The 14,115-nt window shown below is 43.3% G+C and overlaps 2 protein-coding genes across 2 annotated transcripts; both read left to right on the top strand.

Annotated features, from left to right (window-relative positions):
* Positions 1-186: 186 nt before the first annotated feature.
* Positions 187-3,059, top strand: armc6 (armadillo repeat containing 6). Its single transcript, XM_030364644.1, has 7 exons — positions 187-698; positions 962-1,050; positions 1,160-1,739; positions 1,846-1,991; positions 2,085-2,216; positions 2,301-2,438; positions 2,534-3,059. The coding sequence occupies exons 1-7, from the start codon at positions 578-580 to the stop codon at positions 2,744-2,746; spliced, it is 1,419 nt and encodes a 472-aa protein (XP_030220504.1). The 5' UTR covers positions 187-577; the 3' UTR covers positions 2,747-3,059.
* A 296-nt stretch (positions 3,060-3,355) lies between these two features.
* slc25a42 (solute carrier family 25 member 42) lies at positions 3,356-8,233 on the top strand. Its single transcript, XM_030364665.1, has 8 exons — positions 3,356-3,691; positions 5,613-5,797; positions 5,912-6,014; positions 6,281-6,306; positions 6,402-6,568; positions 6,833-6,949; positions 7,145-7,296; positions 7,588-8,233. The coding sequence occupies exons 2-8, from the start codon at positions 5,717-5,719 to the stop codon at positions 7,911-7,913; spliced, it is 972 nt and encodes a 323-aa protein (XP_030220525.1). The 5' UTR covers positions 3,356-3,691; positions 5,613-5,716; the 3' UTR covers positions 7,914-8,233.
* The last annotated feature ends 5,882 nt before the right edge of the window (positions 8,234-14,115 follow it).

The following is a 14,115-nucleotide window of genomic DNA, read 5'->3' as shown; positions in this document are numbered from 1 at the left end:
TAATGCCACCAACCATGCTTAATATACAATATTTATAACCAAATGGAGATTTATCTAATATTGAGATCAGCGATACTGTTATTTGACTGGTTTATCTAGTATAAAATTAAAAAAATGGAATTGCATGTAATGGTTGTGGAACGTTTTGATCGAATAATAGGAAGCCGGACATATTTGAAAGCGGGACATATGTACGGCACTTGATATTCAGGAAACGCAACTGCGTGTATTCCCCATGGTGTATATTCACACCCATGTTACGAGTTATCTGTCTTAGCTAGGTAGTATGGGGACAACCGACTCCGCTTATGACAGATGTTCTGACGTCTTTTGGGTTTTTCTATTCGTATCGTTGCTATCCAGTTTAACCTGAGCTGTAATGAGCAGAGCTGAACACCGATAACTTTATATTCTGGCCTTTCATATCTTGCGCCAATATCTTAACTGGCGGCGCCAACGTTTACTCGAAGTCATTGTTACTGCCAGGTTTGAGGTCCACTGTTTGTGGTGTATAACATCGGTGAACATTCTCACCAGGTTAAAATAACAGTCTAAAATATAACTAAACGCTGTGACCATGGCAAGACGTAGGATCACACAGGAAACCTTCGATGCGGTGGTCAAAGAAAACATGGATGATTTCGAGATGGATCCTGATGATGCTTTGAAGGATGCTGTGGAGCAGTTTGATTCTCAAGGTAACGTTTTAACAAGCAACTCACTCACTCACTCACTCACTCACACAGTGACACACGCTCATCTTTCCATGGTCTACTCTACATGTTGATCTTAATACCACCATCATCTAAATGAGTTGTCTGCTAGATTGTGTCAGTGAGGTTTATCTCAGTTGTTGTTCTTTTGCGTACTCTCGATGGAAGTTAATAAATGTTATTAACAATATGCAGAAAGTAAATTATAGGTTTTCATTTGTAAGCCAATATTTCTACTATGAATGCAGGTGTGGATCTCGCCTGCATTGTCAAAGCTGTACCAGTTACATCTGAAGACAAACAAGGGGACCAAATGCAAGTTCATGAAGTCTTACAGGTGAGTCTGGAATAGGTTATTCAGAAGATTGTGTGCGCACTACTAAAATACCCAAATAAAATGCCAAATACCTTCATCCGTCAATTCATCCCTTTATTTTCTCTTAAAGGCACTGGACGCCTTAAAAAACACTGGTGACATAACAAACATTACCGCAGAGAGCGAGATCATTTCCGACCTAAAACGCTTCACAGAGCAGTGTTCCATTGGATTTGCCCAGCGGCACCTGGCTTCTACAAAAGATGCATATCCCGTCATCCTTTCCTGCTGCAAAAGGAGTTTAGAGGACAAGGAAGGTGTAATAGCTTCTCTCTCTGCCCTGTCTGCACTGACCAATGGACAGCCGGACTTGTTAAATGCAGAGGGTCAAACCCTTCTCATACTGATCCTAAACAAGTATCAAGAAGACCCCGCCGTTATGTCTATTGGCTTTCGCACAATACGTCACTGCTGCTTGAAGCATGAGCAGAACAGGCAAGATTTGGTGAAAGGGGGAGTGCTTCCTCTGCTTACCGGCGCCATCAGCCGTAACACAGAATGCGGCGAGCTGGTCAAAGAGGCCTGCGCCACTCTCCGGTACATGACCTTCGATGATGATATCAGAGTTGCGTTCGGGAACGCCCACGAGCATGCCAAGATGATTGTTCAGGACCACAACGCATTGAAGATCATAACTGCAGCTGCTAAAGGTAGAATTTTAATGAAGGATGACACAAAACTTTTGGTAACCTCCTTATTGGATTTGATATTATAATTTGATATGAATCATGTATTTGCTATTTTGTTTACTTGCAGCTCATGTGGATAATTTCTCTGTGCTGAGTGAATTGTGTGCTACTTTGTCCCGACTGGCTGTGAGGAATGAATATTGTCAAGACATCTGTGATTTGGGAGGACTAAAATTCATGATGACTTTGCTTGTAGACAGCTATGAGTCCCAGGTAGCTTACCCAAATGGATACTTCTCAACACAATTTCTATATCTTAGAAATCCCAATTCCCTTAACGCTTGAATGTTTTTCCCTCTCTTTTAGGAGCTGGTCCGTCAGGTTTTCTGCGCGTTAAAGGCAATCGCCGGGAACGACGATGTCAAAGACGCCGTGGTGAACGCGGGTGGAGTCCCGCTCATCGTCATCGCCATGAACAGACATATGGGCAACCCACATGTGAGTACATTGTCATGCAGAAGTATCTGGTAGAAAACAATGTGAAATCGAACAACCGCTTAAAATCATGTTTCTCCATGGTAGGTGTGTGAGCAGGGCAGTGCCTGTCTCTCGGTCCTGGCCTTGCGTAAGCCCAAAAACTGCACAGTCATCATGGAGAACGGAGGTACTCTTGCAGCGGTCCAGTGTATGAGGACGCACCCGGATGTGGTTAATGTGCAGGTACTATAAGAGCAACCATAATCTAATGCATTTCCTTTTAGGCCTTCTGCCTGACACCAAACTACCCTGATGTCTCCTTGATTTCCTCCCAACAGAGACAGGCGTGTATGCTGTTGAGGAACCTGGTGAGTAGCATGGAACACTTCTGCCAACCCATCCTGGCGATGGGTGCCCAGCCGCTGATAGCTCAGGCGCTGCAGACCCACGGAGACCTCGGGGATGTGTTCAAAGCGGCCCTCCGAGACCTGGGCTGTGAGGTGGAGCTCAAAGAGCTGTGGACGGGCAAGAAGGGCAGCCTCACATACTGAAGAAGAGCCTTCCATGGCACTCCTGAAAGGATTATGCACCACCGCTAGAAGCCACTTAATCAAAATTAAGTAATTGTCAAGTGTGTTGAATTCCCTTCCCTGCAAAATGGTCACTCCTAATTACTAATTGTGTCATAAGCAATTGTCAACTCAATATTGTTACAAATGCTGTATTCCATTTTTTTTTTTTTTTTTTGCATTAGGCTTTCACACTTTTCCCAATTGCTTAATAATATTATTGTATGTGTATGTAGAATGCGTCTCTGGATGTTTTGATGAAATTAAAGATGGTCATGTGTTCATCTCAAATTTGCCCATGGGTGTCTCCTTACTACTAATTGACCAATATTTGAGCTGATTAATTCGCATGGCTTGATTCATATTTACAGCTATGGGTTGGGTCCTTGGATTGCAGGAGCAATTCAATTTTGATTGGCAGTATTATGCGTAATGGTTATAATAAAGTGATTCAAGACATTTACTTGACTTTTCTAGAGAATCGAAACAAGTCTATCTCGCCTCCTTTTCACGCCAATCGAATGGACCTATCCAAGCTGTAGAGAGATAGGCATAAGGAAACTGACGGACTGACTCAATTTCCCACAATCCCATTGGGCTCGCCCTTGCTGTTGATATCGGTGACAGCAGCGGTAACTGCAGATAGCTAGATAACAGCATGGACTATTCTAGTCACTCAAAGTCACTGTACGAGAAATGAGTGCATGAAACACTATGGAGAAAGTTTATGCAACGGCTTGATCAATTTCTGCAAAACTCTCCATGTCCGTATTTGGGAATGATCCAGGAATTTCCCTTTTCATGTTATACAGAATAGCTAACGCTGCGGAATTTGTAGAGTAGAGTTGGTTAGCAACTTGCTAACGAACAGGACACACCACATCATACAGCATAACTGCACCAACGAGGGTGTAATTCACGATAAAGGTAAGCGAGCTGGAAGTTACCATGTAGTTAACTGTTGACCGTCGATTGCTAGATATCTCCCTCCTCGACGAGGGCAGTGTTGAACAACTTAGAGGTTGTAAGCTAGTAGCGTTTGGGGTATCTGTGTACAAAGATTGTTGTGTTGGTATTTATCGCCAACACTGATAGATCAGGTTCTCTGTCTGGTTGTCATCACAAGGATCATGAAAGTTAATGTTGAAGTTAATGTTGAATGCTTCTGCAACGTCATCGTAAACATTGTTTATTATTGATCAGCTGAGTAACGCACACAAATAGGCTATTTGACCTCAGTACTGACACACACACACACACACACACACACACACACACACACACACACACACACACACACACACACACACACACACACACACACACAGAATGCATATGAAGGACATAAACAAAACATACCAGTACCATATCATATTTTTTAAATCTCAACGTTTTTCTCAATTACTTTTGGGGAAAGCCTCAACTCGGACATTTCCCCGTCTAAAAGTTGGCAAATTATATCAGATGGCAAAACGTGTCAAACCAGCAAAACGTGCTGGTAAGTCGGAAGAAATCAGATAATGTACACTGTCTGGAAGTGACCGACATTGAATTAATGTTAAAGTCTTTCATTGGGTGTGGGGAGGAAGTAGGGCTGGGCGTATGCGTTACCCATAGGTTCTGGCTATTGTATAACACAGCTTTTACAAAAGCATTGTATAAACATCTCCTGAAACGCCTACTGTAATTTTTTTCCGAGAGTCATATTGCTCTCCAGTGACCCTTACCCTCCATCCATTTTTACCGTGGTTAAACAATGTCCCAACCGTAAGGCCATAGTCCTACTAAATGTTTAACGAATGGGCTTATGAGTGACCAATGTTTTCTTTCTTATTTGCTAATTGTTCTTATTCAATGGAACAAACTAGAACATAGTATCTTACCAAAGAGTTTGTGGGTGGATCATGGGTGTTTTCTTCTGCTATAGAAGAAGGGTTAGGGATAGGCTTTCAACCTCCAAGCCTAGTGTCGTGGCAATTTCTTTATGAGATATTACGTCTAGGACACGTACGATTTGTAAATGCAATAAAGCGCATAATAGTTGTAGATAATTAGGCCTAAAAAAAAAAAAAGTTTGGTTCCTGTTGGTGGTCAGTTGAGGTCATGGGTAGGTAGGGAATTTATTTTATTTTTTTATTTTATTTTTTCCAGCGGCAGCGAATGATAGGTAGGTTGTTTTCATTTAAAAACGAGAAAATTCGCTCATCCTTGTACAGAATGAAGAGGTGCTGTACCAAAACGTAATTATAGTTTGCATCAAAAAAATTTTTTTTTTTTTTTTTTTTATAAAGCTCATAAAATAATTTGGGTCGCACATAAATTGACAGGGTCGGTCGGAAACCGGAACCAAACAAAACATTTTTTTAGGCCTTAACCTATTTTAATGCATGCATACACTGCAGAGTGAGCCCAGAATCAAGTTTCAAACAGCCTTTTAACACAGTTTCACCCTCTCCCCGCAATGCATTTGTTCATATACTAATGTGAGGGAAATGTTAAATTTACAGGAGTTTTTCTCGTAAACATAAGGAGTTACTTGTGACCGTTTCACCCCAGTCGAAAGGTTAACAAAGGGGATCTAGATAAAACAACCTGAAGAGCTTCAATTAAAATCTTAAAGTATTAACCAACATGAATTTTCCATTACACTAGACAGACCATTTGATTGGTGAGAATGGTTCCTGTAACTACTTTTTGTAGGAACAATTATCTTTAAGCATTGATCAATTGCTAGCCCAATAAATCGAAAGTTCCCCAACTTGTCAGCTGCATATTTTACTATCTTAAACACATATCTACTGTTCCTTTTCATTTTGACTTTCCTCTGTCTCTCGCTCTCCTCTCCTAGAACTATCCCAACCGACATTTGAGCTGCAAGCAACTGCAGATGTTGCCACCTGCTGGCCGGAGTACATGAGCACATCCAGGGCCGGCTGTGTGTAGCTCTTGGGGATGGGTAATGGTGTCCAGGACCAACGGGCAGCACACACACCGGGAGAAGTGTTGCCATCGGCCTCCTCCAGTCATTCCGAGGTAAGGTGTGTGTGTGTGTGTGTGTGTGTGTGTGTGTGTGTGTTTGTGTGATTGGAACACCATGTCCCTGCTAACTGGGAGGTGATTCTAAGCTGTGTCCCTGTCCGTCTGCAGCCAAGACCATCTGTCCTCAACTCCCTCCTGTCGGGCGCTCTAGCGGGTGCTCTGGCCAAGACAGCTGTAGCCCCGTTGGACAGAACCAAGATCATCTTCCAAGGCAAGCTACCAAACTGCATGGGATCTAGCCTGCAGGATATTATACAGCAGAAGGACCTGTAAAATCTGTTCATCATGTTTTCGCTTCAGTAAATCGAATATTCGCTCCATCAAATATTTGGTCAGGTGTATCATGAAGCGTGTGTGTGTGTGTGTGTGTGTGTGTGTGTGTGTGTGTGTGTGTGTGTGTGTGTGTGTGTGTGTGTGTGTGTGTGTGTGTGTGTGTGTGTGTGTGTGTGTGTGTGTGTGTGGTCTTCTTTATTTCAGTGTCTTCCGCAAGATTTTCTGCCAAGGTAGATTGCCTCACATCTGACATTTGATCTCTTTCATAGCGAAACACACACCTGTTCGACTGACGTACTAATACTTTGTTTTGGTGTGTCTTCAGGAGGCCTACAGGTTGATCTACCGGACCTACCTGAAGGATGGCTTCCTCAGCCTGTGGCGGGGGAACTCTGCCACCATGGTGCGGGTCATCCCCTACGCTGCCATCCAGTTCTGTGCTCATGAGCAGTACAAGATATTCCTGGGGGGAATATATGGCTTCCAAGGGAAGTGAGTAGTGACCAGTACCATAATATGCATGCAAAAATATGCATTCAACTAAAGGGCTCTACATTGATTTGATTTTTGAACAGACTAACTTTTGTGTGTTAATTAGACCGATATGATGTTTTTTTTAATTCATTAACTAAATCCTGAAAGCACAGAAAAGTACAGAAATATATATTCTTGTTTTACAGTGCTTTATTGAGAAAGGTTCCTATATTGCAGCAACTTGGCTGATTTTAATAACGTGTCCTGACCTCTGCTTCCAAGGGCCCTGCCTCCGATACCACGGTTACTGGCTGGCTCCATGGCAGGTACCACAGCAGCCATGTTGACCTATCCTTTGGACATGGTACGTGCGAGGATGGCAGTCACACCCAAAGAAATGTAAGGCCGGTCATCTCCCACTAACTCAAAAGTCAAATGTCGATATTAGACCAGTCCTTCTTTATTTAAAACCCAACCTCAGAAGAAATGTCTGTGGATGTCTTGGTTCAGAGGCGTCATGTCCTTCCTTGAACCCACTTCCTTCGCCTGTACCCCTAAGGCTCACGTCCCTCCCACCTCACTGGCTCCCCACAGGTACGGTAACATAGTGCACGTGTTTGGACGGATCTCCCGGGAGGAGGGCCTGAAGACGCTGTACAGAGGCTTCACCCCCACCATCCTGGGCGTGGTGCCCTACGCAGGCATCAGCTTCTTCACCTACGAGACCCTCAAGAAGGTGCACGCAGGTACGCCCCCCCCCCCACCACCGCAGGGACGCCTGGGTGGCGCTTAGTGGCGTTTGAATCCCAGCGGAAAGGGTCTGGCTTCGAACCCCGCTTATTCCCATGCCAACCTGCCAGGTGCCCTTGAGCAAGAGGCCTCGACCCTAACCTACAGATTAATTACATTGTATCCAAACGAATAAGAAGGTAAAAGCGTCTCAACAATTTAGGACGTTTTATATCTATTCAAAGCGACTTCCCATCGTGACCCTTCTGACTCTTCTGCCGCCCCCCCCCCCCCCCCCCCCCCCGCAGAGCGAAGCGGCCGCCCCCAGCCCTACTCCTACGAGCGGCTGGCGTTCGGCGCGTGCGCAGGGCTGCTGGGCCAGTCGGCGTCCTACCCCCTGGACGTGGTGCGGCGGCGCATGCAGACGGCGGGCGTGACGGGCCACACCTACGGCACCATCGCCGGCACCATGCGGGAGATCGTGGCGGAGGAGGGCGTGGTGCGGGGCCTCTACAAGGGCCTGAGCATGAACTGGGTGAAGGGCCCCATCGCCGTGGGCATCAGCTTCACCACCTTCGACCTCACGCAGATCCTCCTGAGGAAGCTGCAACAAATGGGCTACACGTCCCGGTAAAACCCCTGGAGGGGGGCCAGTGAGGCGGCCGGGGGGGGGGGGGATTCAAACACGCGCTGCCTCTGGATGGTACGGCCGTGTGGCAGGCCGGTTGTTGGAGGCGTCGGCTGGATGCAGGGGGCCGATGGGTCACAAAGCCTCCCCGGACCGGCTGTCGTCCGCGAGCCCGCTGTGGGGCTCTGTCATGTGCAATAATTTTAAAGTCGTCGGTTTCGTTTTTCAAAGATGTGTTACTTTCTTGTGAATCTGCCACCTCGACGATGCCGATAAACACATTGCGCGTGTGTGTCTGTGCCACGCACCTACACTCTTTCTCGTGACGTAGGCTGACTTCGACTCATTTGGATGTGCTGGGCATCTTGGATTGTTAGCAGATGGATGAATAGCGGTTACTGATGGTAGTGTGGTTTAATAGTGCTCTCCCTCTTGATCGTGTTTGTTCAATTGAGTGACAACAGGGTCATCCAGTTGGACACATCTGCTGTGCGAGCTGAGGATGTCAGAGCAGTGTCACGCGTTCACTGGTAAGGGAGGGATAACATGCTTTTCATTTGAATTTGATCCGAGCATTGCTGCATAAGTACTTCAGTGTTTCTCCCAGTAAATGTCTTAGTCAAGGAGCGGGGGGGGGGGTCTCCTTTTCAATTCAATTCAAAAAGCTTTATGGCACGACCATTGTTGTAACAGTATTACAGATGCATTATTGATCTTTATTTTTTACACCTGATGGAAGTATGTTTTCTTTCACTATGAGAGTTTTCTACTTTGCTAATGCATAAAAAAAGTATATATATATATGTGTACAATTACAATTAGGGCATTTAGCAGATGCTTTTATCCAAAGCGACTTAAATCAGTTAATATACACATTGACACACCGACGGCAGAGTCAACCATGCAAGGCAACAGCCAGCTCGTCAGGAGCAGTTAGGGTTAAGTGTCTTGCTCAAGGACGCATCAACACACAACATTTTTTTATATAAATTGGTAGTCAAGGCGGGGCCCTATTGTTGTTAAGGCGGCCGCCTTAACAACACAGTGCTGGGGGAAAGTGAACCCATATAAGGCCAGTTGTTGATGCCATTAATAGTTTTGACATGGTGCAGCTTTGTTTGATTTAATCCTGTTCATGATTTTGACACTTTAAAACATCTAGGCAGAGAATAATTGGCTTGATGAAACATTTTTCATAACATGACCTCATATCAAATAGTACAATGCCTTATGTAATGCATTATAACATCCCACAAAATTATCTCATCGGCATCACCCAGTTTAATTGAAGTAGTATTGTATAACATTAGACCCCCAGTGTGTACCATGGAGCCTGCTGGCCTTGTGCTGTGTTCACATTTCAGGGGGCATTGATAAGACACCAGCAGAGGCTTTAAATATCAACCATAGTGGCTATATTTGGACCATTAAGCCTTCAGAGGACTGCTGCTCTCACTATAGGATGAGCAACGGGAGCAGCTGGGCCGGTGGTGAGGAAGTGAGGACCGGCTTTGTGGCGTCAGATTCAAAGAGGGCTAGGTAAGGAAGGCCATTTATAAACACATGTATGCCAACACCAGGAAGCTTTGTGCTGGGGTCAAGGGACCTCCTACATGTGCGTAGATTGGAGGCATGTACGTATGTACCTTTTATGGTACTATTGTGTGTGTGTATTTCACTTTTGCTCGAACCTGCAACCTGTGGTAGGCCGATACAGTGTGTGTGTTGGGGTTGCATCCTACACACATCCAGGGGACATGGTATCCCCCCCCCCCCCACCGGTCTATGTAACTCACTGCTTTATCATACACTGGTATAAGACTTGTAGAGAGAGTGGTTGATTGTATCTCTGTTATATACAGGAATCAATTGATCTATGTCGGTACCATACAATATTCCGGCAATGTTCATATCAGATTCAGCACAAACGTTAAGGGAAGAAGACGAAAGCGCTTTACTTCAGAGTAGGTATGGGAAGGCTTTAGGGACACAAAGGGAGCCTCCCCAATTATCAGCTGCCAATCGGAGCACACGATGAGTGGGTCGTCTTAATGTGGAGCCCAGCCCTCTGGTGGATCCAGGGTCCATCGTTGTATTATTACTCACAGTGGGTCGACCCTCCTCATGTCGGCCTGATAACAATGCTATGTGTGCGATGTTTCTGCTCGATGTTGCTACTCATGAGTGGCTGCTGGCCGTTCCGTTATGCTGCTCTCGGTCAACGGCTGGACCTGTTCTTTGGTTTCTCGATACTGACCTCCAAGTGCCTCATAGGGAATAGTAATGATCTTGCTATGACTTAAATAGTTAATACTAAACCTATGACCTTTTTGCAGCAGGTTTTGTTCACTTTTATAGGCTTTTCCAGAATTTGCTATAGCACAGTGATACTGACATTTTGACAATTAAATAGTTATTTCAAATCGCTTTTGTTGTTAATTGTACTAATTGAGAACCATGTTCGTTGAGGTTTGTTTGTAACCTGCCTGTCTCAATGGCATAACAGTAATTTAGGTGTTACGCCTGCTTGAAATGTAACCGTAACTTTGTGTTTGCTGGAGTCTGTGTGCTGAGAGTTGGCCGGAGGGAGATGTTGTTGTCCTCTCGTTTCATAAGATGCGTGTGTGTTGACATAAGGTGAGGGACAAAGGGACATTACTGTCTAGCACAGGGCGATATTGAAAGTATACAACAGATGTATAACGGCTGGTCTCAGAGTATTACCTTAGAACTGGAGAGTAATTAAGACAATCATTAAATGCCAAAACAATGATTTTCTCATTTTTACATTATTAATAGGCCTATTCAATTGTTTGCGTAATACCATAAAGTGGCTTAATATGAAATAATACGTATGTTAAAAAGATGAGTGACTTTACATTTTATTTTTTTGGGGTTTGTCTATGGTGTTCCTAATGTAGCCATTGCTAATTTAATGCAATAGATAAAGTTTTAACAAAGTTATTTAATCATATGCAGACGTTCAAAGACATGGGATCGGTGCATGTGCATGTTGCAATTGTTTTGACACAGGGGAATTATCTGTTTTGTAAAGTGGTTTGTGCCAACATGAATGTAAACACACTAACTGTGATCTGTAGGCAGCCTCAGAGATTCTTTAATAAACCTGACATGAACTATACTATGTTTATTCATTCCAAGAACATTACAGCTCTTTATACAATTTTACATATTCTAAGGTAGGCCTATTCAACGTTTTGCCGTGTAAATATGAATGTAGTTTATATATTTGAAGTTTAAAAGAGATTAGTAGGTATCGGGTAACTATATCAGCAGATCAGAGGTTATGCCTGTGATGGCATGTGTTAACCATTAGAGGGAATCATCTACAATGCAAACCAATCGACAAGTGAGGTTTGTGTTTTGTTCCACTACAACCTGTATTATTTAAAGTGACCACAAGGGAGCACTATATTAAAAGAAATACAGAGTTCTCAAAACCATGTCAAATCTTTTTTAGCTTTGAAAGTGGTCGATAGGTGACAGTATAACACAACTATTGGACTTGTCAAGTGGTTGTGGAAATTTGGGGTCACGCCGTGAATTTGAACTTGACCTTGACAGACCAGTCCTCAATGATTAATAGCAAAAAAGTGTGATGCCCATCATACAAGCAGTGGACCAGCGAAATATTCGATATTAGTAAGGAGCCATTAGGACTGTTTAAGAGAAAAAAACTACAGGCCTACCCTGCAAAAATACCTACATTTATACTGATCACTTAACCAGCACGCTTCTTATTTTATGCATTCTTTTTCTGGCAAAGGGTCATGTGGAAAGAGGAAACCGCCAGCAAAGACAGAAGGCAGAGGGAGACAGAAGTAATTAGCCCACATATTGTAGGAAGGAGGGATGAAGGAAGACAAAGATCACAAAATGTGGTTGCTATAGATACCTGGCACGATGCCCACTAAGAGCCTATTTGCATTTATTCAGATGGCTTGTTGCTACCCCCACCCTCCCATAACTAATCCAATTAGGCCCAGGCTAAACTATACAGTAGGCTTTCATCGAAATATAATTCTTAATAGTTAATAAATAGAGGTCAGGCAACGTGTATTATCTTGCAATTCTTTTTAGCTCCAACGAATATCTACAATAGGCCTATTATATTTTGTGGATAAAATATGCTCGTTGGGCAAATTATGAAAACCCCCCTACCTCAGATGATATTGTGTTTGGGCCTAGTCTTATCGTATTTTTTAGTATTCTGCCCAGCATTTAGAATATGTATTTAGTATGTTGGCCATTTTAAACCTGCAATGGTTAGATTAGGACCTCTTGTCAAATTGCAGAAAGGTATTCTTTAGCAAAGATATTAATAGTAGGCCTGGAGTTGTAAGATGATTTAATTAGGTTTTTTTTTTAATGCAAGCTAATGCTAGAAATTGTATGCTAAAATATAAATCCAGGTCTATATGTAATAGGCCTACCCATCGCGCTACATAAAGAGAACATTGGCTCAAATCCTATTTATATATTATAATTATCAATAAGCCTAACCTATATTATATAATTTACAAATGTTAATGGAATCATTTATTTTCTATGGTTTATTAGACTATGAACGGCATTACATCGAAGGATCACTGCTCCGATACAGGCTGCTTATTGAACCACAGCACGAGGTGACCTAAATATCAAACGTAGGCCTATGCGCCTGTCCAACCTAATGATCTTCATTTGTTAAGATTTCTAGCAATGAGCTAATTCTATTTTCATTTAAAATATTGGACTGGATATTGTTTTATTAGTTCTGACCGCCGAACAATTCCGCGTGCCAGCCGAAATACTATAATAGGCTACTCGATGTCGGAAAAGAAGGTCGGAAGCACCATGCTCTGTTCATTATTCATTTGTAACTCTACTGTTATGTAACAATATGTAGACTACCAAACTGAACTATGATAAGGCTGTCTCTGTCTCTCTAGCTTTCTCTCTATCGCTGTCCGTTACAGGCTCCCCTCCTTTAACTCAATTATTTTTTTTATAATAGCCAATCATGAAAGGCTGTCGCCGGAAGTGAATCATTATAGGCTAACCACACTATAATATGTGACGTTTCTGAACGTGGGCAAATAAACAAAGGTTGAAAGGCAAAATTATATTGGAAAAACCATGAGACTTGTGAAAAGAAACAGGATGCAAATAATAATATTTATTCACACCATGCAGTTTCAAATATTTATACAGTTGTTGTACATTATCGACCCAACAACAATAAGAAGCTTAACTCTTTAAAACCATTGAATATTTGCAACAAAGAGAAAAACGGAACTGAAAAAGACAACAAAAAAATAATAATGAAAAAAAAACATTGAAAATCAGAACGGGACAACATACAACATACACAATGCGTGCTACAAAATGAATGACATAAAAGCTCACAGTTATTAAAAGATTAAATAGGCAACTGTTATCCCCCCCAACCGTCTCCCTCCCGCTGCCCTCTTACATAACTCACTGACGAGAGCATCGCGTTGTGGAACCAAACACTCCATATACTTTACAACTCACTCTCGCATGGGCTTTCAGTTCTCATAACACAGCATTACTGTTCATTGCAACACTTTTATAGCGGCCGTTTAACAATCAAGGTCTAGCCAAATGGACTGGCTGTGGCTGGAAGAGTCCTTCTTCATGTAAGCCAGGGCTCTGGCAGCAAGGATGTCGTTCTGCAAAGAGAAAATAAACAGAAAACAAAGTATGAGTAAAATGTGGTGTTTGTCAAACAGAGCATTAAACATAAAATAACAGTGGGAGGGAGGGGGGGGGGGGGAGGCATAAAGTGCACAGGTTTATGAGTTTCAGTGACACAGTGTGTGTATGTGTGTGTGTGTGTGTGTGTGTGTGTGTGTGTGTGTGTGTGTGTGTGTGTGTGTGTGTGTGTGTGTGTGTGGTTGTGTGCTTTTGCGTGCTCTGTGTTTCTGCACCTGTGTGGTGTCACAGGTCTGACACAGCAGTTTTGTGCTGAGACAGCAGAGAGAGAAGAGGAAGAGGAAGAGGAGATAAAACCAGAGAGAGCAAACGTCTGGCGGACGGAGATGCTTCCTCCATCACAGGACCTCATGACTACTGATTTTGTGTGTGTGTATGTGTGTGTGCGTGTGTGTGTGTGTGTATGTGTGGCTATGTGTGTGTGTGGCTGTATGCATTCGTTTGTGCGTGCGTGGATGTGCATATGTGT

The sequence above is a fragment of the Gadus morhua genome, chromosome 8 (genome assembly GCF_902167405.1).
Source record: "Gadus morhua chromosome 8, gadMor3.0, whole genome shotgun sequence".
NCBI lineage: Eukaryota > Metazoa > Chordata > Actinopteri > Gadiformes > Gadidae > Gadus > Gadus morhua.
Note: the sequence above shows the minus strand (reverse complement) of the source record. Positions and strands in the feature narration are given on the sequence as shown.

Bases quoted from the DNA above. Each gene is read 5' to 3' on its own strand.
- armc6 (XM_030364644.1), top strand. From the start codon at position 578: ATGGCAAGACGTAGGATCACACAGGAAACCTTCGATGCGGTGGTCAAA. The intron at 2,217-2,300 runs GTGAGTACATTG...TCTCCATGGTAG, and splicing joins GACATATGGGCAACCCACAT to GTGTGTGAGCAGGGCAGTGC. The intron at 2,439-2,533 runs GTACTATAAGAG...TCCTCCCAACAG, and splicing joins CGGATGTGGTTAATGTGCAG to AGACAGGCGTGTATGCTGTT.
- slc25a42 (XM_030364665.1), top strand. From the start codon at position 5,717: ATGGGTAATGGTGTCCAGGACCAACGGGCAGCACACACACCGGGAGAA. The intron at 6,569-6,832 runs GTGAGTAGTGAC...TCTGCTTCCAAG, and splicing joins ATATATGGCTTCCAAGGGAA to GGCCCTGCCTCCGATACCAC. The intron at 7,297-7,587 runs GTACGCCCCCCC...CCCCCCCCGCAG, and splicing joins CCTCAAGAAGGTGCACGCAG to AGCGAAGCGGCCGCCCCCAG.